General features: G+C 45.9%; 1 protein-coding gene across 2 annotated transcripts; it reads left to right on the top strand.

Annotated features, from left to right (window-relative positions):
• Positions 1-378: 378 nt before the first annotated feature.
• LOC106806633 (CCR4-NOT transcription complex subunit 3-like) lies at positions 379-16,675 on the top strand. Of its 2 annotated transcripts, XM_014808634.1 has the most exons (18): positions 379-533; positions 3,190-3,257; positions 3,998-4,162; positions 4,903-5,031; positions 6,119-6,208; positions 6,609-6,722; positions 7,113-7,218; positions 7,721-7,845; positions 8,311-8,364; positions 9,535-9,653; positions 10,066-10,151; positions 10,525-10,793; positions 11,184-11,427; positions 11,686-11,868; positions 12,720-12,816; positions 14,679-14,811; positions 15,047-15,172; positions 15,532-16,675. In XM_014808634.1, the coding sequence occupies exons 1-18, from the start codon at positions 509-511 to the stop codon at positions 15,628-15,630; spliced, it is 2,232 nt and encodes a 743-aa protein (XP_014664120.1). In that variant the 5' UTR covers positions 379-508; the 3' UTR covers positions 15,631-16,675. The 2 variants fall into 2 exon arrangements, with proteins under 2 accessions (XP_014664120.1, XP_014664121.1); XM_014808635.1 differs by lacking the exon at positions 8,311-8,364.
• Positions 16,676-27,638: the final 10,963 nt, after the last annotated feature.

The raw sequence follows: 27,638 nt of genomic DNA, 5'->3' as shown, positions 1-27,638 counted from the left end.
CATATTGGGCAGCGATTTGACCCTAATGGCGCCATGAGATGGCGCTGTTCGCGCTTCGCGCGGATCCGGGCTGCAGACTGTCGAGATGATGATCGAAATACTTCCCGTATCTTGACAGAAACAGCTGTGATTGGTTCCAATGGCTGAACGATCGTGTCATGTGCTGCCAGTAATCAGTTTATAATTTCATATTACATATCCCTCCGCTGATATATTTGTAATAGATATAGATGTAATATTGTCATAGCGTATCTTAACATACTCTAGTCATATAAGCTGGAATTAACATGTTATAACTGTGCTCGTTTTGCAATGATTTAATGCTGTAAAATAGTTTCCCATTAGTAAATAGATTCCGTGCGTATTCGTTACTACACTGGTGGTCTTCGGCCCAAGGATAGTGGCCATTTTGGGATTGCGAAGTGTAAACATAAAGTTTGCCGAGTCCGAGTTTATCGGAACTTTGGCTGAATATGATAAAAATAAACAGTTTTGGAAACACATAGCGATGGCTGATAGGAGGAAGCTTCAAGGTAGATATAATTTGTCCGCATGATCAATTGTTAGAAGGCATAATGGTCAGCGGACTAAATGTGTTGAATAACTGAAGCCTGATTTGAAGTCGCAACGTAAAATCGCTAGACACTAGGCCTACTACAAAATACAAAACTTGAAATAGTGAATAGAATAGTTGGTAGAATTTTAACAACGATAATAAAAACAGAGATCCCTATTTCCCCCTTGCCTTGTAGAACGTTTATTCAGTCATATGCAATCAATACATAAAATTATTTGGTATAATTCCGTTGCCAAAAACTTGATGCTAAATTTTGATACTGCAACGTACTACAACAGAAACAGAAAGTAATTAGTAACTACTCGCAATCTATAACTGTCGTGTAATGCTTGATCCTAGTTAAACAGCCGAAACTGCAATACCTAAATGACAAGGTGTTGCTACATTTGTCTTTTACGTCAGTTATCCCAAACAAATGACAATGTGCAGCTATGACATGATTATAAATTTCTCAGGTGTACAATTGGTTTTAATTTCCAAACCAAGCAAGGTGTACGTTACAAGTATAACACGTATTGAAGTAGATCAGTCAGCAAACTAGTCCTAGGCACATTTACCAATTAACTAATTCAATCTAATTCCTAGCAATCGGACATACCCTGACATCTCTTTATAAATACAACAGTAGAATAGAATCAGCTGCCAGCGAACATGGCAAGAGGCACGTCATTTGAGACCTGACAATAGCGGCAGAGAAGCTTTATCATCAGTTCTGCTAATGAATGCCTATCCCCCTTTCTTCTGGTGTATTATACCTAGTGATGGGAATCGGCTGGAATTTCATAATCGATTATCGGTTTCCCTTAACCGATCGATAATCGATTATAATCGGATAATCGGTTAATAATAGCATAGATTTAATTTAATCTTACTTTGTATATACAATTATACATAGCATTCAATATTATCATGTTTTATGATCATGTAGGCCTATTAACTCTGTGAAGGTTGCTGTATGTATATCAATGTCTGTTCCTATACAGTATTTAATCAATTTAAAAAGAAATGGTTTAAATGCCTTTATTAAAACATTAAAAGTTTTAAACAAACATGATCAAGACATGTTCTTTATTATAGTAAGTAAGTTGTTTGTGTTCTAATAGTGTAGGCTGTGTAGCCGAGTTAATGTCCTGCCAATGGAATATCCTCTCCAACATAATGTAACAAACAATACGGAGAGTAGAATCTCATCTACGGATAACATCTGTGGGACAGTGTCAAACCAAAACAAAGACACTGTCCAATTTGTCCATGTCTATAAGTACACTAGTACCGCTCTGCAATCAGACAGGACCTATGTTAACAATGATTCATGAAGGTGCATGTCCTCTGGACTACACACTGATGCACTTCTACTTCGCTACCAATACATGTCCATGTTGCGATTTAGTAATTTAAAAAAAAAAAAATTTGTATTTTCGATAATCGATTATTTGTTTTCATAATCGATTATCGAATTTGAGACTATAATCGATCGATTTTCGATTATAATCGATCATCGGGACATCACTAATTATACCGTAATGATCCTGCACCGTAATCGTTTAGATCATGTCGTTAGACATAGTTCTCTTGTTTTTCCTGTGAACGAATCTAACAAGTAAGCGATATGTACAGCATGTCAGGTTATAAGTGTTAATAACGATACCCCATTATATTAAAATGTTATCGGTCATGGCAAGAACACAGAAAACAATTAAATAATTACTTCTTGGTAATATATATTCTTTCAGTAGTTTATTGCAACCATTCTTGATTAAAGGCTTCTTGACACTATTAGCAAATCCATGAATCGGCTAACAGGGGGCCACCAACCATTAGTGAAGGGGTGGGGTTATGGCAAAGCAATTGTAAGCTTTCCAGATGGAGCCAGGCATGCATTTTAGTACTTCAGGTGGTAATTTCTGACACATAGCAATATATTTGGAGAACAATAAGTGAGGTGGAGGTTTGAATTGATCATAAATGTCTGCTTCACTTTTTTTACTATTCATCTTCTGGTATAAATTCTTGGATGGGTTGGTGCGGTGATACAGTAGGCAATATATTTGGGAAACAATAAGTGAGGTGGAGGTTTGAATTGCTCGTAAATGCCCGCTTCATGTTTTTTACTATTCATTTTCTGGTATTAGTTTGTGGATGCATTGGTGCGGTGAGCATGGGAGTCCTCATGTCCCTCTCATCGATTTTCCAGTGATCTACACTTCCAGTTTTTCAGCTACATCTGCACAAATTACAAAAATGTTGAAGACCTGTGCAGGCATGATAATATCACAATATAATTGTATCACAGTAATGGCCCCCTATAATAAGCCATATCCATATTTCTTATACCTAAAATAGTTGTGTACACCTGATACATTGATGATAAAATGCTGCAGTGTGAAATAAAGAATCCGGCTTGGATGTGTATTCCCAGTAAAAGGATGAAAGAGGCATTAAAGAAATCTAAAATCTTAAATGTTGTTCTGACTTAATAAGTAAATGCAGTATAGTACTAGAAAAATTTCAATGATTAAAGCAAATGTTTAAATAGTCAGAAAGGAAAGAGCTAAAAAGAGTTTTTATTCGTTTTCATAAAATTTTTATTGATTATGTAATGTTTATTATAGCGGAGATTGACCGATGTCTAAAGAAAGTCCAGGAAGGTGTTGAAACGTTTGAAGACATCTGGAAAAAGGTGAGTTTTATTGATTCCATACAATTTGATTACCGATTACAAGGTATGACTTGATAGTTAAGTTGTAATTGCAATGCCTGCCCATAGGCATATCCTTCATATTCCATGTGGGTCTTTCTTTACATCCAGGAACTCTCATATTTTTGATTCCATCTAATCTGATATAGTAATGAGTCAAACTAGTACGGTTACAAGTAGGTTATCAGATTCCCCCAAATGTATTTTCACATGTGATATATGAATCAGCCTACCTAGATTCAGTTACAAGGAAACAAAATTCTCGAAGTTCTTTCCATTAGCTAGTCAAGTACTCTATCAGATGCCTCCACATATTGTGACGGGTTAAGGAGTGCAACTCGCAGGACTATTTGCCACACGATTATATATATATATATTGATAGATAGATGGATAGATAGATAGATAATAGGTTTATTGCAAAACTAGTATTAAAAACGTTACAATTAAAATAAATTTTGCAAACACGATATCATCAGGCAGTATAAAACTGAAATTGATGATATTTACAATAATATGTCCCATGGTAAGACATAGATATCACTTAAAATATTGGTTCATAAAATTATATCACTACAACTAAAATCATCTTTAAGAATATATACAATATTTAAAATAACGTGATCCTTAGTCAAAAATAGTTACAATTAAAATGCAACACAACGATAGAATCAAACATATCACATAACCGAATGTTATTTTATTGATTCACATCTATTTGCAGGTGCAAACGGCTCCTAATGCAAACCAAAAGGAGAAGTATGAAGCTGACCTCAAGAAGGAAATCAAGAAGCTGCAGCGGCTGCGCGATCAGATCAAGAGCTGGTGCGCGTCGAACGACATCAAGGACAAGAGGTCGCTGGCAGAAGCTCGCAAGCTCATCGAGACGGTACCTACGCGGCTTAGCGTTTGTTCACACGAAAACTGGTTCTGGTGTGGTGTGGTGGTGGTGGTGGTGGTGGTGGTGGCGGCGGCGGCGGTAGCGGTAGTGGTTCTGGTGGTGGTGGGTCTGGTGTGGTGTGATTCTGGCGGTGGCGGTGGCGGTGGCGGTGGCGGTGGCGGTGGTGGGTCTGGTGTGGTGTGATTCTGGTGGTGGTGGTGGTGCTGGTGGTGGTGGTTCTGCGAGCCTATCGTGCCGGGGATAGTCGGGGTATATTGTGTGATGTGCTGCGGTGCCGTCCTGGGCCACTAGATCTGTCTTCGTGTTTATTCACGCGATAACGTCGTTTCTGTGAGCCCATCATACTGGGGATAGTTGGGTATATTGTGTGCGGTGCCGTCCTGGGCCACTACATGTGCGATATCTGGGGTACGGTGTACACCTGTACCTGCCTTATAATACATGACAGAAGACAGGCAGTTATTAATTATAGGTGTAATTGTTATATATGCGTGTGCTTGTTTATTTGTTTTCTTTAAGGTGCACAACCAACCCATTTTGTTTAACGCATGCAATAGTATGTAATGGTTGTTTTGATGCAGAATATAATGATGTGTCAGTATTGTGTAAGAATAGTAATGAATGTATAGCCTCTCTTAGCTGGTTGGTATGTAACGAAACCGGTTTCATTGTAAAGAAATGTTTTACAAATTTCTTGTTCTACAATCTTTTCATCATTTTTTTTGCAGCAAATGGAGAGGTTTAAGGTTGTTGAACGAGAGATTAAAACCAAGTCGTACTCGAAGGAAGGGCTAGGTGCTGTCAACAAGTTAGATCCGGCGACAAAAGAACGGGAAGAGATTCATAGTTGGCTATCAGTAAGTTTTGGATATCAATGTATAATCTCAAGGTGATCGCCTGTAAACAAACACTGTCTCTGTTAACGCTATCACTACGTATACATAACAGCCGCAAAGAAACGTAAGTAAATTCTAGGTCATCACAGTTTTAGTAGTTGGTAACTCTAGGCTCCACTGTCAGCAGTTTTTAGCTCAGCTGACGAAGTCAGATGCAGCTTGTAGAATCGCATGAATGTCCGTCCGTCCGTGTGTCACAGTTACGGCACAAATCTTAACGCGCTCGACTACGATCTTGATATTCGGGACGTCGGGGGGGGGGGGTCGCTAAAAAGGACTCGAGGTGTCGAATTTGAGGGGTCAAGGGGTCAAAGGTCGAGATGTGTCAATGGAGGCGGAATATTTCCCCCTTAACTTAAGGTATAGGAGGAAATACGGAAATGCCGGCACAAATCTCAACGGCTCTACCTACGCTCTTAATATTCGGTGTATAGAGTGTGATGGGAGCGAATCTCATCACCAATGCGAAATTTGGAGGTCAACGTCAAAGGGCGGTGGGGGAAAGGTTCAGATATCAGAACATTTTCTGAGGACATAGTCTGACGGACGAGTGCAAAACTTTTTTTTTTCAGCACTGACCTACCATTTTTATCACTTTATTGAAAGCGACCATGAAATCTAGCTTTTTCCGCTGACGTGCGAAGAGCAAGTGGTCTGATAACCTTTTCCCTTCAAAGGAGGGTTAAACATGAATTTGTTGACTGTTAACAAAAGACTGAACTGCTTTTGCTATTAGGGCCCCTCCACTTGCCCTAACCCCACCCTCCCCCACCACCAGCCACTACGCTCGCGCTCGACGCATATCCATGATAACGTTAATATAGCGAAGTCATTAAAGTTACACAGCTATATCTTTATTACTGTACTACCGGTATAGCAAAGCTTATCAACGCGGTGGTGGGAGGGCGCACTTGATTCGGTTGCCAGTGAGTTTATCAGAAGAATACCCGGCTACAGTACACGTCAGTTGAGCGCTGTCGCTCTGCGGCACTTGTTTGTCAGTGTTGTGGTGTGGCAGCTTTTATCACGAGGCTTTTATTTGTTTCAGAATTCCATCCAACAGCTCAACATACAAGTAGATCAGTTAGAGAGCGAGGTTGAAACGTTAGCGGCTGGTTCGAAAAAGAAGAAACTCGGTGTATGTACTACAGTTGACTTGTTATGCTGAAAATCCATATTACCAGTGAAAGTAGTGTCCGTGTGGCGCTACTAATTTTTCCGGCTCAAGTCTTTTTTTATCGCAAGATAGTGATTTGGCTTCTGTTTGTCTCGGTTCTCTTCTCCACATGTACAACTAGGAGTACTTGTGTCACTTGCATGAATTTTTTTTGTATATGCTCTTGTGAGTTCAAAAATCCCCATGTTCAATTCCGTATGTTTTCACAAGTGCTTTTCTAAGTTTCTACGTTTACTTCAATGAGTTTTTGCATTTGCTTTCATATCCTGGAGCTCCCGTGCTCATTTCTGTTGAGTTCCTGCATTTGAATGGGCGAATTGCCTCGTCTTTGTTTTTCTTATCTTCTCGTGTTCTCCTTCAGAATCACGATCGGTCGGACGAGTGTAGGAACACATTGGAGCGGCATCGATATCACATAGTCCAACTAGAAACAATCATGCGCATGCTGGACAATGATACGATAGATGTCGATCAGGTAGGTGCCTCTAACAATACTGGCACTGCACGTGCGTGCGTGCGCATGAATAGATGTGCACGGGTATTGCGAGGTAACCAAAACTTTGTAAACGAGTTTCAACACGTCTCTATGATGGTAGATGACAGATCTCTTCTGCCCTTCCATGGGTACAAGAGATCGTTTTACTCTAATTGACTAAAATCATGCATATAGATCAATATAGATAAAGATAAAAAAATCGTATCACAATACATATTGGTGTACCATTCCAATCGAGAAATACTGGAATGTCGTATGTCTTTTTGCAAAATTTTTTGGAATTTTTTTGGGAAGTATTTCACTACATTGTGTGTAGTACGTGGATAAATCTGTTCCCGTCTCATAATTGTGAACATGTTGCGCCGGCAGATCAAAAAGATTCAAGATGATGTGAACTACTATATCGAGTCTGGTCAGGACGACGACTTTGAGGAAAACGAATTTGTATACGAAGATTTGGATCTGGATGAAGTCCGTAAGTAGCAGAGTGTACGACTTCTGCTATATGGCTGCTGCTGTGCTGGTGGTGGTGGTGGTGGTGGTGGTGGTGGTGCTGCTGGTGCTGCTGGTGGTGGTGGTGGTGTTGTTGCTATTGCAGCTGTGCTGCTACTAACTAATTTTGGGAAAGGCAATGCAGTTCCACGCATATATCTTGTTTGTGGTGATTTCTGCCATAAAGGAACGTCTGCTTACTGACCGAGTTGCCTTTTAAATGCCGGAAATTTCGATGACTAGCTGTTCTCCTTTCTATTGTAGCATTTTAAATGTCTGCTATCTGTGCATGCAACTTCATACGAAGAAGTGCGCATGTCCGTGCGTGTGCGTGCGCGCGTCTACATGCCCGTGCGCACATCTGTATGTGTGCGCGTGTGTGTTTTAGGGGAGCACATGCACGTGTCTGTACGTGCGCGTGTTTGTACTTGTGCCCGTACTTGTGCCCGTACGTGTGTCTGTACGTGTTCACATGCGTGTTTCAGGGGAGCACATGCGGGTCGGCGTCTCGCTCGACGACGACACGACCAACATCTCGGGCGGCTCGCCGACGTCAGCTACGTTCAGCTCTCCGCCTCCGTCGCCTGGCCTCATCATCAACCATTCCCTGGTAGGTGCTGGGGGAAGGGCGCACGACGCACGTCACGCGGGGGCGGGCGGCGAGAGGGGGGGGGGGGTAGAACGGTGAGGCTTCGAGCGGAAATGAGCGCGCGTAGTTTTGTGCATTGGTGGCGTTCGAAACATGAGAAATTTTAGTTGTGGTTAAGGTGGGTGGTCGACTGCAAAAGCACAAGTGTGCGTGTGCATATGCATATATGTGTCTTCTTCAGTCTCTGTTCTGCATTCTCTATACTTGTACATCAGTGAGTGTGTGTGCATGTGTTTGTGCGTGTGTGCGTGCGTGTGAGTATGCATATGTGTGTATTCACTCTGTTCTGCATTCTGTATACTTGTACATCAGTGCGCGTGTGTGGGTGGTGGTTGCGAACATGCGTGTGCAGGCGGATGAATACAGGGACGTTAAAAACGGGTAGAAAATTTGTGCAGTTGTACAGCTGATAAGTGTTTCATTCAGGATAACTCAGATCTCGATGAAGAGAAGTCGAAGAGAAAATCTGTTGAGCGAGAGGTTAGTAATGCCTAGCCTCTCTGCCGATTGCTTTAGGTTGCCTGGTGAATGCGCCACATGCCCTGTGCCGTAGCTAATTGTAGGAGGTGGACTAGGTAATCTTTCAGTTTCACTAACCGGATATTATGCAGAGATGAGAATCTCCCGCGGATCCGCGGTTTCCCGCGTTTTAACACTTTCAAAAATTATCAATTTTCCAAATCGTTCAAATTCGTTGAGAAAACTGTAAGGACGGGTGTACTGCCACCCGTGGACAGTGAGAAACTGTCCCGTGGCTAGTGATGCTCTTTTACATCTGAGCTCGCCATCCCGCAGCCGACAAATGTACTATTTATTCACCCACTGTGCGGCAATGCGCGCGCAATGGCGGCGTTCATGAACAAGCTAGATTTCGAAATTTTTGTGCTTCAGAACGCGTATGCAAGCATCTAATTAAAAAAAATTTGGGGGGTCCCCGGACCCCCCAATAGTACTTGGCACCTGTGGTACGCAATATAGCTCTTTGTGCTATTCTACCAGTAAGCAGAAATATATCACACTGATTTCGTCCGTGGACGTTCTCATCTCTGATTATGTGGCTCTGCTTCCGCCCGATCACTGGCCACCGCAGAGAGAGAGTGAACATGATGGTACATGCAACATGCCACGTGTTGAGCCGAGTGCAACCGTACGACGGCAACCGATCTCGAGCCTTTCGCATTTATTTGCTTAGCGCGACCGCTTTTCGGGTGATGCCTGCCGACTAAATAAAACTGTGATGCGTGCGTCCAATTTTGCGATTGCTACTATTTTGCGCGCATGATGCCATTACGCTTTGCACGTGAACGTCAACATAACTTGGAGAATAATTCGCATGGGACAACGAGTTTCGTCTTTTCGCGAGTGTACAAGCAATTCATCTGATAAGTGAACGTTCCTTCCTTTTTCCTCGAGGTCGCAATACCAGTTACGATGTGATACTTGCCAGACACCTGATGACATTTCAGTTTCCTGCGCTCGTTTTTACTCCGGCCATCGTGCCGCGGTAGGTCCTATCTCATGAGATAACGATAAGAGTTTCCGTGGCCCATACACTGTGTCCACTGCTGACTGCCTGCGACGCGATAGTGCGGCAAACGTGGGGAGGGTGTCGCGTGGTGTCAAATCTCGTTTCTCGTTTTCCCTCTGCAGTTGTCTAGCAAGGGATCGCACCGGAGTGTAAGTGCCGTGCCTACCACGACTGTGATAGCGTCGCCGCCGCCCGCAGCCGGCTTCCCACTCATCCCTGTCAGTCCCAGTAAGCCAAACAGGTGAGTAAACGGTCGTGCCGTTGTCGCCTTCCCGGAAGGTTGGTGACGCGTCGTCGCGATCAAGTTTACGCGTAAGAAAAGCTTTACACGCTGTACGTGGCTGTCGTTATGTAACGCCTTGCTAGGAGTGACAGGACGTGGATGCCGAGTTGCTCGATACGAAATATAAAGAATATATATGAAATAACTCGATACCAAGGCTTTCACTCGGAGCGAGATAATAAAGCCGGGCGTAAAATTGAGTTTGCTCGAGAGTGAGGGGGTGGGGGCGTCGTTGACGGCCGCACGTTTCCCTCGGAACGATGGGGGACTGAACCGAACAGAAACCCCGGCGCCGGTCTAGTGTCGCCTCTTTGTGCCTTTTGCGTCTCGCTCACACGCGTCGTCGTCGTTTTTGTTTGTTGTCGCGCAGTATTGTGAACCACGTGGTGCCGTCGTCGCCGATCACGCCGTATTCCGTCGCTGTCGCTGCCCCGCAGCATCACAACAACCACTCAGGTAGGTTGCCTGCTGGAGTGAGTAGATGCTGCTCGCGTCATGTCGCATTGTCCGCGTTCTCTCCCATGCGCACCCTGCGTCGAGTCACGAATTTCACCCGCACGTTCCGCGCCGACGCGTGTTGAATGCGCACGGTCGTTCCTTGTGTAAATGTTCATCGGACGTGTACGTTTGGGGGTCACAGGTATGTCATGCATTTTCTGCCGTGGATGCTCTGTTTGCAAAGCCATAGTTGGTCTGGGATGAGGTTTTTTTATCTATTCTCTTTATCCGAGGGTGTTCTATTTAGCATTGTGAACATTCGTGTTGGTTATCATGCGTGAGCAAGATCGACTTTGCAAGTGGTTTATGGGTGATTGGTTTTGTGCACTAGAAAACAAGTCCAGCCAGCAACATCAGCAGCAGCAACAGCATCAGCAGCAACAACAGAAACAGCAGCAGCAGCAGCAGCAGAATGGTCCTGCCATTACTTCACCACCTGTAACATCCACCGTAACACACACGTCTATACTGCTGCACTCCGTCGTGTCGGGGGCGTCTAACGGTGTCGCCACGGTAACAACTAGCAAAGCTGCGGTTGCTGAACCGGCAGCGACTAGTCCAGACCCTGTGAAGAACGGCCATGTTGCTGCAGACGTCAAGGTGAGTGACGGCATACAAGAAAGTCCTGAAAGAAAAATGCAAATATAAACTGAGAAGCCATTTTATTTTATCAGAAAATTAAATTGTGTGAGTTACGAAAAACAAGGACTGTATTTAAGGGATGTGAAATGATTTGTCTCGACGCGTCGACTCTTTGAAAATCGAGGTCTGGCTTCAATATGCAGCGGGTGGAAGGTGGCAGTTATATTCGAGGACATGGGTCGAGCAACTCGGCTAGCTTCGACGTTAACTTCTTTTGTGACTGAGATCGACTGCAACAACAACAACAACAGCGATGATAATGACTTACTTAATTTACTACGAATAATACGAATAACGATTGTAATTAAATAATTAGCGACTTAACGACCGTTAACCATCATGCTGCAGAAGGAGAAAGCCGCTAGCGTGGTCGGCTCGCTCAAGGCTATGGCCGAGCTGGCGCTCGGCAGCAGTGGAGCGCCCTCTATGACGATACCGGCCAGCGGTCAGTCATCGGTGAGCGCGGCGGCGGTCAGTCAGGTGGCGAGCGTGGCGGGGGCGGCAGCGAGCCTGGCCACGAGCCTCGTCACCAGCTTCCCTGCGCGATCCGACTTCACCGCCGTAGCAACGAGCATCCTCGACGACAGGAAGAGTACGTTTCATTCCCATGGCAACCAGGGGGATGTCAAAAGCGGGGGAGAATAAGAAGAGTGCATATTATCCTACAAATCATCGGGGGTTATTGAAACAAGGCCGAGTGTGGAGGCAAAACTTTATTTCTGTTGTCTCTTAGTTACGCAATCTATGTCCCCCGCTTCGCGTCAATATGTGGCTTAATCAATATGACGTCTACGTCAATGTGATCGTGTTGCACAATAATTGATTGATAATTGATTATTGCGTTGTGCAGTGCTCGACACCAGTATATCTGCGCTGCTGCCGACGTCGTCGCTGCTGGGTAGTTACAGTAGTAGCGCATACGGCCTTGGTGCCTTCACGACGACCGTGTCGCTGTCAACGTCGCAGTCCAGCGTAGTGGAGCAGGCAATGACCACCGTGCAAATACCACCTCTACTCGGCGTCGCTCCTCTGGGTATGGTGAAGTGGTTGATTCGTTTCATGAGTAATTTTTGCTTTACGGTAGAAGCGTAGTGGAACAGGCAGCAACCACCGTGCAAATACCACCTCTACGAAAAGCGTCGCGCCTCTGGGTACGCGAGATGGTTGATTCGTTTCAGGCGTAATTTGACATTATGGTAAACCTAAATATATTAACATTTTGGCAACAGTTCCGACAACGGCTTGACGTAAACAGCTAGTTTGGTTGATCAAATGTCAGATTAATATATGTTGATTATTCATCAAATGAAATTTTTCTTAATGTTATTGTGAAGTCTAATGTACTCATTCCAAAAAATGTTGTTTTGTATGTGAAGAAGAATCGAAGATTGTTTTGTTGTTTTCGATAATCTTTCCATGAGAATAAGCGAAGCTGTCTCTTATATTTAGTGTAGAGGGTTTACAGTGGTCGAAATAAGGAAAAAACTTAGATATTTTTGCTTGTCCTGCAAAATTTTTGCTTGTCCTGATTAATAACATAGAAATATAGTAAATGTGTAATACATTTAATCAAATTAAATTTTAGACCCAATATCTTACTTTATAATTTTACTACAGTTCACTAACAGTTCAATTTCGTCGGGTTGTATCTAAAATACGAATCGAAAATACGAAACTAATACGGGCGGCCTGCGATGGTAGAAAATGATGGAAAATTTCTGTAAAAAGTTGCTCTAAAAAGCTACTTGTCCAGCGGACAAGCTACTGGACAGGTCTACTTGTCCTCCGTGGAAATGGATAAGTGAGGACAAACGGATAGCCCTTATTTCGAACACTGGTTTAGGGTTGTAGATCTCGTAGAGAACTCTGTGTATATGTTTGCAGGGCACGTGCAGTTGAACAAGCAGAAACTGTATGAACAACGGAGCCTGGAGTACGTCACACGCCACCTTCCACATCCATCCGACTCTGAGAGACTCAGGTAACCAGATGTGCAAGGTTTAGTGAGTGCTACGCTAATGATCATGAGTACTTCACAAAAAGTCTGTTGGTGATTCTGCGAAAGTCACTTTAGTGATTGAACAACAGCAACCCCAGCCCAAACTTCAGCGAGTTGTTCAACAATGTCGTTATTGAACGATTTAAAGAACTGCTACATTTAATAACCGTAGGATTATGACTCGATAACATGGTTGAAGAATATCCATGAGTGTTTGATTAATTTGAGGTGAATATTATGTAAAAAAAAAAAAACCAATTCAACAAGGCCCGAATGTAATCCACACATACTTATTTTTTTAAAGCCGACTGGCTTGATGCCTAGCGGTACTAACTAGATCATCTTTTTTGAGTCATGGACCCCTTTGCGAATCTGGTGAAAGCTACAGACCCCTCCCCAGAAAAATTCACATAAGCATTTCAATAGCATAGCCATTTCAACCTACCTTAAGCCTGCCGCACACGGTGTGTTTTGTGCTGCGCCATCGGCCACGCGTGGCTGATGGCGCAGCACAAAACACACCGTGTGCGCGTGCAAACAGCGATTTCTTGCGTGTGGAAAATATCACACGTGTTTGATATTTTCTTCCACGTGTGGCAGATTCCACAGCGTGTGCGGTGTGCCTGTGTCAAGTTCCACACCGGCTCTATGTAACCGACCAATAGCAGCAGGTCAAGCGAGTCACGTGATCTTAACTTGCGGTTGCAGCGCGGTTGCACTGCGGTACACGCACGTACAGTCAGATACACGCACGTACACGCGGGTGCACGCGGATACACGCACGTACACGCACGTACACGCGGGTACACGCGGATACACGCACGTACACGCACGTACACGCACGTACACGCGGGTACACGCGGATACACGCACGTACACGCACGTACACGCGGGTACACGCGGATACACGCACGTACACGCGGGTACACGCACGTGTACTGTTGCGTTGTATCTCCTGTACCCGCGGTGTACGTGCGTTGTACCGCCGTGTACGCTGTGTGTATCCGCTGTTTTGTACCTTGGTGTACGTGCTGTGTATCTGCGTGTACGCTGATGTACCCGCGTGTACGTGCGTTATCTCCGTGTACCCGCGTGTACGTTGTGTGCGGTGTACCCGCTGTACCCGCGTGTACGTGCGTGTATCCGCGTGTATCCGCGTGTACGTGCGTGTACGTGCGTGTATCCGCGTGTACCCGCGTGTACGTGCGTGTACGTGCGTGTACGTGCGTGTACCCGCGTGTACCCGCGTGTACGTGCGTGTATCTGTGTGTACGTGCGTGTATCTGCGTGTACGTGCGTGTACCCGCGTGTACCCGCGTGTACGTGCGTGTACGTGCGTTTACCTGCGTGTACGTGCGTGTACCCGCGTGTACGTGCGTGTACCCGCGTGCACGTGCGTGTACCCGCGTGTACGTGCGTATACCCGCGTGTACGTGCGTGTATCTGCCTGTACGTGCGTGTACCCCAGTGCAACCGCGCTGCAACCGCAAGTTAAGATCACGTGACTCGCTTGACCTGCTGCTATTGGTCGGTTACATAGAGCCGGTGTGGAACTTGACACAGGCACACCGCACACGGTGTGGAATCTGCCACACGTGGAAGAAAATATCAAACACGTGTGATATTTTCCACACGCAAGAAATCGCTGTGTTTGCACGCGCACACGGTGTGTTTTGTGCTGCGCCATCAGCCACGCGTGGCCGATGGCGCAGCACAAAACACACCGTGTGCGGCAGGCTTTACAGATCTACTAGTCTTCAGTTAGCAAGAATAAGTACAATACAGACTAAGGCGTCCGGGCGGTACTAACTAGATTTTTACAGACAACCATACATGTTTTACAGGCAGTATCTTCCACGTAATCCGTGTGTTACGCCTACCTGGTACCCACAGGTGCCACCACCAAATCATAACAACGTAGATTTCTTCCAGAGGCTCTCTACTGAATCGCTGTTCTTTATATTCTACTATCTAGAGGTGAGACAACTGGTGGCATGTGTATTTTTTTCCCCGTTATGTATACTGTGTAAATTGTTGTCATTGTATCAATATATTGCACAAACGTGTCAATGCTTTGATGTTATCTTGATTATATTCTATAACGTGCACTAGATTCTCATATAGAAAATATGCATCATGATGTGTATAGATAGTAATTTCTCTATTGCGTGCTATATTTTTGCGACTCATTGATTTGTTGGCTGTCATTCAGGGCACGAAAGCTCAGTATTTGGCAGCAAAGGCATTGAAGAAACAGTCGTGGAGGTTTCACACCCGGTACATGATGTGGTTTCAACGTCATGAAGAGCCAAAGGTCATCACTGACGAATACGAACAGGTGTGTTACATGCTTGTGCGACACTGCTGTTATGACTATGTTGACATAGCGTGGAATAGAATTAGAGTGATATAGAAAGATAGGAGGAGGATACGGAGCCAGTGATAGAGAGAATTGGGGTAGGTGAGTGTGAGCAACGTAGAAAGGGGGTGAGAAAACGAGTAGGGGAGGTAGCGAGAGAGAGAGAGCGTGCGAGTGAGAAGGGGTGGGGTAGAGAGGGAAAGGATTGTATGAGACAGAAAGACAGGTGACAGAACGTGTTTTCATTAGTGTTTTTATGAGTTTTCACGTGACATTTCTCAGTGCCGCAATTGCAACTCTCTTAAGCAACCTTATACACCATGACTTTCCTGTTGCAGGGCACGTACATCTACTTTGACTATGAAAAATGGGGCCAACGGAAGAAGGACGCATTCACCTTTGAGTATCGATATCTGGAAGACCGCGATCTAAACTGAACTTTGACCTGTCATGACCGCGTGACCTATCAAACAAAAAGAGTGACAGACAGGCGGCACGTGCTTCGGTCTACGGTTAACGGTCCGCATCGGGCGGTAGCTTTAACGTAGTGCAACACATCAACACGATTAGGCATTAGGATTCGATCCCGGCGAGTCACGTTGTTGCGGGTTTACCCCCTAGGTCGGGGTGTGGCCAGTACAGACCCCGCGGCCCGTCACCACAGCTCTCCGCTAGCTCACTCCTCGCTTCGACGTCTGCTGCAATCCCTGCAGTCAAGGGGGGACCTCAAACTCCGAAACCTATCGGTGTTATCTTACGATGCATTGCCATCGACAATGAGGCGAGCGACAGGCCTGTCGGCTTTAGCGTCTGTTCGGTGGCCTCGAGTTGCTTTAGTGAGTGTGAGCAGGCAGGGACGCAGGCTTCCCTGTTCCGAAATCATGACGACATCCAGGTGGTTAGATTTTAAACGCGACAAAGCCCGATTTTGACGTGTGTGTGGGTAAAAAAATCACTGTTAGTAGCGGCGGAGGGCTCTTCCTCGTGGGTTAGGTTTGTAGACTTCCATCAATAATTTTTTCGCTTTGCAAGTAGTTTTGTAATTATGTAGAGGGTTTTTAGGTTACTTTAGCTTGAACTGGCGTCTTTGCGACATGAAAGGCAAGAAACTCGAGTCAGAGCTGTATCATGTTTAGACTGTCACTGAACGTGGTCGAGCACGGAGTTGGATCAGTGTACAGTTTATTAAATCTGAGGGACTGTCGACAGTCTAGGATGTATCATTTTCACACAAAATGTAAAAAACTAAAGTTTTTCATTCTTGTTATATACGTACAGTTCTGGTGATATTTTTGTACAGCAGATAGCTAGCTCTGCAGGTACGCGTTTGTCGCTCCACCTGGCCACACGAGGGCAGCAGTGTCACATTGATGTTGCTGTTCCTACGCGGCATGTAAATAAGGAACAATGACGAGTATCTGCAGTGTTCATTGTCTGATATGCTGAAATATAAAAAGGCAAAATATTTGTCTGTGCAAAAAAAGTACACGTTTTTTGTATTAATCTTGTCGTCTTTACTCTCGTTGAGAATTTACATCTCTTTAATTGCTTCTTGCTGTAGATGAAGCTAGCAACGAATTTTAGTTATCAGTTCCTCTAGCAAACAAAATATATGAAATATCCGAACTATGATCTGTTCACCTACTTCCACACAACTAACGTTTTTGACGAAACTCAATGGAAAGGGATATGTGATATAAATGTTAGATTTTAAGGCTAAACGGGAAGAAAATCTATATGATTAAAATGAGTAGGTATAAAATATACCTTCTTTTGGCCTTGGGATAAACTCCCATCCATCTAATTAATCTATCATAATTTTTTGGCATGAAGTATTATTAGCTATAAATGCCTGTTTTTTTTTAAACCTAGAAGATTTATACAAATCCGATATTGATTGCATAGATGACTACTTGCCAAATAAAATACTAATTTATTTATAGCCATAATTTATATTCTCAACACTATACGCTCACTCCAGCTATACATACTAGAGAGGTTTGTGTGTATTCGTCGTGTATACGTACGCATACAGCGAGCGTGTACGTTCGTGTACATGTGCCTGCACGTCCGCACGTACTGCACGCGCGCTCGCGTGTGCGTGCGTGCGTACGTGTTTCCGTGTATGTATCTATGTATGTATACGTGCCTTCATTGTTCGCACCAGCTTTTTGTTTGGTTGCCGCCCAGTAGGGAGCGTGGGAATGGTGTATACGAGGCGCATTGATATCTAGGTACGCCAATGTTAACCGGTCCAGTAATATATTACATTACAAATTCCACTAACAGTAATGCACAATAAGTTGTGATTATTGAGCTTATATTGTATTTCAGCATTTTCTGCGCATTTCTCGCTGATGAAACTGCTAACTTTAATAGATTTACTGTGTCCTAGCGAGTTTTGCGACGAGAAATAGGTCGCGGCAGGATACGGTGTTGTGTGCCACTTATCGTAGAAAGCGTAACATTTACTGTTTGCTTGGAACTGTTTCGGGCGGTGGTTTGAAAGTGAGTGTCTGTGGATACCTGTGTGAAAGCGGGTACTGGAAGCCTTCTAACCGTTTCACCTGGCATACCGACAACTGCTAAAGAGGTTAGTAGCTAATTTTAAGCACATTTCTCGTGAAGTGGTACATTTTAACGTAGTCGCTGTGTCTGCACAGGAGTCTGCATGGGGAGTGGATTGGGGACGTCGTTACTGCAGTTGAGTTATAAGACGTGAAGTGGTGCGTGGTCTTGACAGTATTTGTTACCTGTGCTCTCTATCAGTATCAATAGTCTGGCCAGGCTGAGAAACACGTAAATACACACGTCTCTCATTACGTGACCGTTTGTTGGGGCTACTTATCACATAAGTTAGATCCTAACAAGGTAGACTGTCACCGGATGGTTCGTTTGGCTACTTTACTCTTTAACTTATAATAGTGGTTTCGCCTAGTTTTTAGGTGACTAGCTGGGTAAGCATTGTTTTGATACCGTAACCGTTCGGGTACCAGTGTACCACGTCCTTAGAAAATCGAAGACCATGCCCGGCTGCCGGGCATATAGCCACAGCGAAAATGTATTGCTAAGCCACGCTTTTTTGTGTTTTCATCCTCGATAATTTTCTAGCTGCATTTTTTTGTTTATTTATGCTGTTATCAATGTAATGTATGCTTTAGTAATTATCGAAATAAATAAATCAAAAAAAAAAATGCACCTCAGCACTTTGAACAACGTTTCATATCAGCAACAGAGATAGTGACCAGGTCGTGTGACGTGGGTACTGAGTGAGAGATGATAATATTGGATATCGAAGTCTAGTCTAGAGCATTTACGTGTAAAGTTGACCATATCTGTACAATGACAAAAAGGACACGGAAACACGGCACCGCGCCCGCTGTATTCCTTACTGCACACTGTGTGCAGCTGTGCAAACTCTAGCCGTATAAAAATGCGCCGTTATGCTTACATTTAGTCTTGTTGTTGCAGGTTCCATCATGTCAGGAATACTGAAATTTGTTCGGTCGCGGACCCTTCCCCATGTTCCTGGTCTTCCCCACCATGATAATGAAGCTAGGCAAAAGCTACAGAAGGAGCTGTTTGACTTTAAAAAGGTTTGTTAATGAATGAGGTGCCTAAACGTCTTCGTTAACTTCGTATTCCAATTGCGTTATAACTAGTAATGATATACGTAGTGAATAGACGCTCTTTCAGTGATTAATAACTATAGAAAATGCCAGGGCCATTGCTAATGCATTTAGGATACCTCAAGTGTGAATGCAAAATTGACTATTGTTCAACTATTTAGTGCTTGGCCAGTGTCCATTATATACCAATTTCATCCAATCAGCATGCCAGTGCTCACTCTTTACATAGGCATTGAAGCGTGTAGGCGGACAAGATAAGGAGCTAATGTTCATTGTGTTTTCACTTGGGTCAGCAAGGCTGAGTCTCTCTGTGTCTCTGAAGTGGACATTGCTAGTTGTGAACTGTGTATTTTAGTGGGTGCTTTTGTGTGCATGCGCTGCGTGTGAAATGCATTGGACACAGTCACACTGACAGTGGATTTAGCAAGGGTTTTGATCGCATTTAACAGGGCTGTGTGAACGCCAGCTGGAAAAAGCACCGCCAGACATTTTGTAACTGATCCGGGCTGCCAACGGATAACATCCCCACCAAAAATCATTATTGGCGATCAAAAAATCTCATGTCTGAGTTTGGTTAAATTCGTGTCGGCCCTAAATTTTGGTTTGCGTTTTGCCGTTATTGCTTTGGCCCCTACCCTTATGTACTCTTGCACCTGTGTATAAACGGTTTTATTGTGATTCATAGGTAATTGCTTCAGCTTCTCCATGTACACCAAAAAGCACCAACAAATTCAAAGTCTATATTAGATAAGTAGAGGGGACACATAACCTCTGCACCCTTCGGTGGTTGAGTCACGCAGTCATATCTTCCTTTATGTGTGTACAGTACGCTTGTGCTGGTGCAATGTCGCTATGTGTCCCTGTTCAGGTGTAGAAGTATTCACTCGTGATATCTTGCCATCTTGGTGAAAATGATAAGACACGTCTAGACCGCAATGACCTATATTTATTACGTACTAAGTTTGCGTGGGTAAGAAGTGAAAACAAGAAGGGAAACGAGCCCGTATTTATTCTGGACTGTATACGCTCGGAAATATGGTCACTTTTGGCATTAGTGAAAGAGTAGACATACACGAAACGTCCCTCGAAACATGCGAAAAACACGTAGCGTATCTTAAAAACACACGGGGCCGCATCGAAACACAGTAAAGACACACGGATCGGGATTAAAACGGATGTAAAGTTAACAACACTGCCTCAAAACGTACGAAATAAATTAAAAAACATAATGGCATGTGACCATTCGAATCGACCCCCCCCCCGCACCGAAACACATGAATCCACCTCAAGACACATGTTACCATCCAAATGAAGCTCACGAAATGGCTTCACAATGATGTGAAACAACCTTGAAATCCGGTAGCTTGGGCGACTGCAGGCGACAAGCAACGACAGAGTGGGTGGGGGGAGGGGAGGATAGGGGGAGGGTGAAGAGGTTGGCTGAGTGTGCGCTGAGGCGGCGAGAAAGCAGTGGCTGGCTGGCGAGACAGGACTATTGATTTTCAAGCGAGAAGCCAGCCAGCACGCGCGCTCTCTCTCTCGTGCTCTCGCTCGCTACGTGGCTGTAGTGATGCATGACTTAAGCTGTAATTAGACGGTGTATGGTACGGCTGCTGACGGACCGACTCACTGTCTCCTGTATTGTAGCACCGCCACACACCGCGCACGCATGCACGCACGCATCGCTGCCACAACAACAGTTCGAGCGAGCAAGGTTTCCGAAGTAGCTAGTCAGCACGCAGCATCACGCGGGATGCGGATAGTAGCAGTAGTGAGATTGTATGGGATGCTGCATCGTAGGTAGACCGCGGCTAGAAAATGATGAGTGTCTGGTGATAGTAACGCAATGCTGGGAGGGGGGGGGGTCCCACAAATACGGCGAGAAATTAATATGAATTAAAATCACGACTTATGGTTTACGGATAAGAAAGGATAAGGAAGAGGGCACATGACAATGATGAGGTACCGCATGTAGGAGGGAAAATGGTAGAAATATAGTGCGACGACCCCCTACCAAGACATTAGACAAGAAACAAGCGAATCCTGGCGAAAGTTGTTTGCGAAATATAGTTAAGTAGTAACTGCCGCATGTAGGGGTAGAAATGTAGTGCGACCCTCTAGTAAGACAAGCGAAAAATGGCGAAAGTAGTGTGCAAAATATAGTTGAGTTGTAGGCTAACGCTCGATTAGGAGTGTTCCCAACTTTGATATCATTAATGATTAATGATGAATGATTGATAATCTTAACCCAAACTCTAACCTAAATGACATTAAACCACAAACTAATATATGACCATGACCACATATATATATATATATATGTTATGTTATGTTGTTGTTGTTGTTGTTATGTTTTATGTTATTGTTGTTTGAGTTGGGAACACTCCTAATGGAGTATCACCCGAGTTGTAAGTGCCCGCCTAACAGACAACCTGCGTCACAGCTTATCGTGTGTGAATGGTAAGAGATAGCATGCGTCTGCCCACTCGGATCACTAATTCAGTCGTTATTCTGCCACTTGAAAATGCAGCGCGTCCGAGAGTCAGTCGACAGAAGAGCTACTGAGAAACTTCCTTGGCAGCTGCATGTGTTTGCTCACAAGGCATGCAATTATTTAATGAATAACTGACCGTGCGTGTGTGCGTGCCTGCCTAGCGAAGTCATCAAGGTTCCGAAAACGCCGAGTACAAATTGATTGCATCATGTCTCCTTTTAGTACGAACACGGAATTCAAGTGTGCGCGTTTGTCTGTCCGTCAAAGGGTGTGTGCGTGCCTGAGGGCAAGATATACACAGACAGAGAGAGAGAGAGAGAGAGAGAGAGAGAGAGAGAGAGAGAGAGAGAGAGAGAGAGAGAGAGAGAGAGAGAGAGAGAGACGGGAAGAAAGAAAGATAGGGAGAGCGAGCGAGCGAAGATGGTGCGTGCGCGCGTGCTTGTGTGCGTGCGTGCCTGCATGTGTACAAGTTAAATACATGCATATATAAAGTAGTATAATATAGAATCCTGATTCTGTCTTCCGATTTGGTTAAAAAAATATTTACGAGGAAAAATGTAGTATATGGAAGCGTAGAGAACCTCTGGAGAAGTCCGCGCTCATTTTCTATCTAAGTGTTTTATTTCACCGCGTTATGTAAACTAAATATGTTCCCAATTAACTCGTCTAGACCGCGTTGTAATATACTGTAACGAACGAACCGGTGAGCGGTGTCCGGGCTTGGGAACCGCTGCGACCCCGTATCGGTAATTCTGTACCCGTAGGAAACGCTCAACACGTTGCAAGCACGTTGTCATTTGCGATTTCCTGTGCCGCGCCGACAGTGTCGAAAACTCGTTTTTCGACAGGAGGCGGTCGTTTTTCAACAACTTTGTCACTGACCTTTCCCGCCGATGAAGACGTACAGGGGGGTGCAACAGTAATGCCCTTGGTAGCGCAAAATGCTCGGCGATTCTTCCCGGCTATCATAAACATACGCCGCCTAACCGCTACGTGTTTTTTCTGCGGCGTTACAACTATAGCTGTGAAAGATTGCCCCCCCCCCCAGACTGCTTGATTCACGCACGCACATACACCGCGTGTGTTTGATAAATGATAACTACTGCGTCTTTGCTACATGCAGCGTTACTATGTGAGAAATCTTTTCCTCCTTAGTAGGTGTATTCACACGTGAAGCTCCCGGCGGATGTTACGTCTCGTTCTCTCGTATTAAGTTTCGATTTTCTATACATTATACCTACTAGTACTTGGCTCCTGTGTAATTATCGTCTATACCTTGCGTACGTAGCTCCCATGTGCTGTACCTTACGTACTGGATTCCTATCTACGCTCAGTCGACACCTCACGCACTGAGTTCCTGGTTACTCTTAGTCCATAACTCACGTACTTGGTTTCCATACTATACTCTACCATTTAGTCTTTTGTCGCGCATCGCTGGCCCGTTTTCACCACAGATTTCTAGCCGGGCAACAACATTCTTCGGCCATGGAAAAACAAAATTAACCCAAAGTCGTCTTTATTGTTTTCAGTTATTCCTATATCCGCAAAATGCCTTCGACATCACCCCCTCTAGTCTTAGATAGCACCCCGTGCTTATCACGGCATGTCACCTTTTCGCAATCGACTCGCATCGGTAATTTCTGAAGCCTGAGTACTGATTGTCGCTGCTGCTGCTTTCGTCGTTAATGTCAATGGCAATGCCCTGTGTGGTGCAGGCGGTGTTGGTATGAGGCAGTGTCGTGTCGTAGCCACACCGCTCACACTCAACATTGCCTGGTACCACACCGCACTACACCACGGCATACCGCACTGCCCCACGTAACACCATGCCACCCCGCACCACACCACGCCACGCCCCACTACATCACACCACACTATGCCACACTGCACCGTACTGCACCGCACCGCCCTACACAACGCCACACCACATGCACCACACTTCACCCGCACCACGCTGTCTACGCCCCACTACATTACACCGCACTGGCCTTCACTACCGCGCACCACGCCATGCAACACCCACTACATCACACCACGCTACACCACGCCCCACTACACCACACCATGCCCCACTTACATCATGTTACATCGTTTGTTTCAGACTGTGCACCATGGCTTACACCCGCGCATCGTTTGTTTCAGACTGTGCACCATGGCTTCCCGCATCGACCCACGGCGATGGCTCATGATCCCGACCTCAACCTGCTCGCCATCGGCACGCGCACCGGACAAGTCAGGATGTATCCTTTCTATCGTATAAAGCTTATATATTACGTACAGGTACTGCTAGTAGTGACTTCGCTTCACACGTGGCGCGACTTGACCGAGTCTCTGTCTGTCTTGTCTTCTCCTTCTCTCTCTGCCTCTGTCCTTCCCTCTCGTTCTCCCCCCTCTCTCTCTAGACGGAATCCGGCATGGCTAGAGAGATTGAAGGAAGAGATTTCTCTACCCTCTCGCTCCTTTTCTGTTGTTTCCTCATCTCTGCTTCCCCTGCACCCCTGCCTCTCTCTCTCTCTCTCTCTCTCTCTCTCTCTCTCTCTCTCTCTCTCTCTCTCTCTTCCCCGCTCTCTCCGGCTCACGTTCCCCTCTCTCTCTCTCGCTCTTCATCTCTTCTTGTCGCTCTCTCTCTCCCTTTATCTCTCCGTCTCGCTCTCTCCCTTATCCATACCCTCTCTTCCTCTTATCTCTCTCCTCCACTCCTCTTCCCTCTAGGCGGGTGGGGTTGGGGCGTAGGGCGAAAGACAGTGAACCTCGGCCGTGGGAAACGGAGCGAGGCTGCTGCGCCGCCGTAGACGGGATTATGTTTTGCGTCGTGGCCGAATGTTCGGCCGTAAATCGTAACTAACTAACGGACACGGCGGTGATCGGACCGTGTTTTGTGCTGCCGGTGTCGGAGGGGAAGGGGATACGACGTACAGCTGCTGCCGCTGCAGTGAGCGGCTACCCAGAGGCTGGCGCGGGGGGGAGGGGCGTGAAATTATCCCCCCTCTCCTACGCCCCACCCACAGTCCACACATACGCATGCACAGACACCGCATCGGTAATTTTCCTGTGTTACGCTCCACTCTCCCCTCCCACCGCTGCCGCACACGCGTCTTCCCCCCCCCCCTCCCGCTTCCGCCGTGTCGAGGAGTATAGTGATTCGAAGCGTGCGTTTTGTGTACATAACAGTTCCTCCTCTCTCTATAGTCGATGACTGACGCTTCGATATGCGTGATGTACGACAAGTAGCGCTGTCTTAATTAGAGAGGGCAGCTAGCTGGGCTACCTGGCTATCGCTAGTAGCGGTACAACAGATATTGACGCGACCTGTAGTAAGAAAGCTACAGGATTTTCTACAAGGACACGATGTCTGCGTCTGTAGGGGGCGGTGACACTGCCGCGTGAAATATTTAAGGAACAGTCCGGCTACTGGCGAAGTGTCTTTTGTCATCTGCAGATGCATTCGCGTAAACTACATGCTTACATTTCCTGTTTATTACTACTGCAAGTCCACGCGTTGTCACTGTCGTCTGCAGATACATTCGCGTAAACTACACGCTTTCCTACATTTTCTGTTTATTCTCACTGAAAGTCACTGTCACTGTTGTCCAAGTTTTGCGACTGTCGTCTGCAGATACATTCGCGTAAACTACACGTTCACAGTGCTCGTTTTATATACTACTGCAAGTCACTGTCACTGTCGTCTGCAGTGTAAACTGTGTGCTCACAATATCTGTGTGTGATTGCGGAAGTTGCGCGCGCGTGCGTGTATCTATGGCGACTATAACTGTTTCTGCTGCGTTCCCGCTGCTGACCCGGATCCTCCGGCATCGATTCGATCCTCGCACATCCATCCATCCCTAGCTAGCTAGAGCTAGGGCCCTCAGTTCGCCGCACTCAGCTCGCCGTGGCGTTCCTGTACGCGCGGTCAAGGACGCGAGGGTCACGGGAATTAGGTTAGCAGCAGCGGTACAGGGGGGCTGCCTGGCTTGATGTGTGTGTGACCATATCTGTGACAGCGCGCGGCGGTACGGTCCCTGCAGTAGTAGCCCCCCCTCATCACCGACTCCCTGAATACTGTGCTGTAGCAATATCGGGTGGTTAGTGGTGAGCGTATATAGAATGGCCCAGCCTTATCTGGCCACCCTGTAGTGAATTTTTTTTCTAGTGGGAATGATCTAAGACTCACACCGCCTCAGTAATAATACGGGAGAATAATTATTAAACGTCATAAAAGCGTTGAGGCTTTGTACTGCATGGTTACTACTCGTATTACTATATATTACACGACGTGCTGCAGCAAATAGCAAAAACGGCAACGATTTCACACTAAAGAGTAGCTAAATCTTGAAATATGTCGAAGGAATATTTAAAAAAGAAAAGAAATTATATTTCAGGGGTGGCCCGATGAACTGGCAACGCGCATATGTTGCTTGAAACCCGGGCGTTCGTACACGCGCGTGTACACGTACACGTATACGGTTATACCAGACACGCACTCTCATGTCACTATACGTGGATGTGAGTTTTTCGCGGGTAGAAGCAGCGAGGCGTGCAGCGCGCGGGGCGGAGAAGGAAGATACGCATCAGCCGGCATTCTGCCATCACGCGTTGACCCTCAACTACCGTGAGTCAGTGTGTGTACTGTGCCGCCGTCACTACCGCGCGCGTGCGTTACTGATGTGCTTTCCCTTCCTCCTCTGCCCGCTAATTCGCTGCAGCTGGCTGCGCTGTCCCCCCTAAAGGGATGTTCCTATTGATTTACCTGACGCGCGCGCGCGCGCGCGAGAGAGAGAGAGATAAATAGAGAGACAGCGAGATAGAAGAGCGAGAGCGAGCGCGATAGAGAAATATATAGATAAATAGAGAGACAGCGAGATAGAAGAGCTAAGGGGAGCGCGATATCATAGAGAGACACAGAGAGACACACAGAGAGAGAGAGAGAGAGAGAGAGAGAGAGAGAGAGAGAGAGAGAGAGAGAGAGAGAGAGAGAGAGAGATACGTAAACAGACGCGCGGCAGGCATACCACAGCGCTCTTTCTCTTCTCTCTCTCTCTCTCTCTCCCTGTCTGTCTGTCTCTCTCTTGCGCGCTCTCTCTCGCTCTTCTATCTCTCTGTCTCTCTATTTATCTCTATCGCTCTTTCTCTCTCTCTCTCTCTCTCTCTCTCTCTCTCTCTCTCGCACTCTCTCTATATCTCTCTCTCTCTCTATCGCGTTCTCTCTCTCTCCCCTCGCCCTATCTTCCCCCTTTCTCTATCTCGGCTGCTACCGTCGTTCGTCAGACCGCACTGCAGGAGTCTCTCGCCCCGGGCTAGACTTGCACACTCCCGCACGGAAGCTGCGCACCGCACCACATAAAACTACTACTACTACTACCAGGAGATAGTAGATACATTAACTCTCTTAATTGAGGAGTTTATTTCATTAACTCAGGAGCCTTCCGTTACCCTCCTTAGGTTCGATTACCCTCCTTAGGTCCGATTACCCTCCTGGAGAGTAACTTTCATAACTATCATTAATTGTCTTCATTAACTCCTGCTACTACTAGGTCCCGGCAGTTTTTACGAGCCCTGGGTTTAGTAGGCTAATAGCGGCGGCGGCGGCGTGCAGCCAGGCAGTCGGCTGGCTGCGCCGTACACCCGGGGATCGATATATAGTTAGTCGGGGAGCCGTAAAATACGCGCGTTAATAATTGAAAAGCACGACGGACGACGTCGGCGACCGTATATCGTTCTATAGCGGGCCGTATTGAAAGATCAATTGAGGATATCAGGTGGAGGGGGTGGTGGGGGTGACTAGCGGAAATCGCGTGCTGTAAGGCAGGCAGGCAAGGCAGTGTGCAGCTGCGATTCGCTCCCGGCCAGCGTCGGCACGCGTCACCTGATGCGGGCGGCGGCGGCGACGGCGACGACGTCGTCTGCGTTGTGATACAGCCGGCGATTTTCTTTCTCCGCGAGGTGGCGCCTTTATCGCGCCGACATTTCTTGTAATGGATAATTAGAATAGTTTAGATATTAATAATAATAGACTGCTATAAATAAATTCACCCCCTCTCCCTCACACTCTCCCCTCACCGATCCCGCCACCCCCTCTCATGACCCTCTTCGCTCATTCCCTCCCCCTTATCTTCTTTTTCCGCGCTTCCACCGGAGACAGGTGTGTTTTCTGATGCCCAGGGGATCACAAGTATCTTATAGTCCCGAGTATGGCCACGGAAACGCACCGTAATTCACTTGTGCATGTAGCTGCGCGCACACGCTCACGCACACACACACACACACACACACACACACACACACACACACACACACACACACACACACACACACACACACACAC

Source organism: Priapulus caudatus, unplaced genomic scaffold, assembly GCF_000485595.1.
Source record: "Priapulus caudatus unplaced genomic scaffold, Priapulus_caudatus-5.0.1 Scaffold170, whole genome shotgun sequence".
Classification (NCBI taxonomy): Eukaryota; Metazoa; Priapulida; class Priapulimorpha; order Priapulimorphida; family Priapulidae; genus Priapulus; species Priapulus caudatus.
The sequence above is the reverse complement of the archived record's forward strand: the minus strand, read 5'-3'. Positions and strand labels throughout refer to the sequence as shown.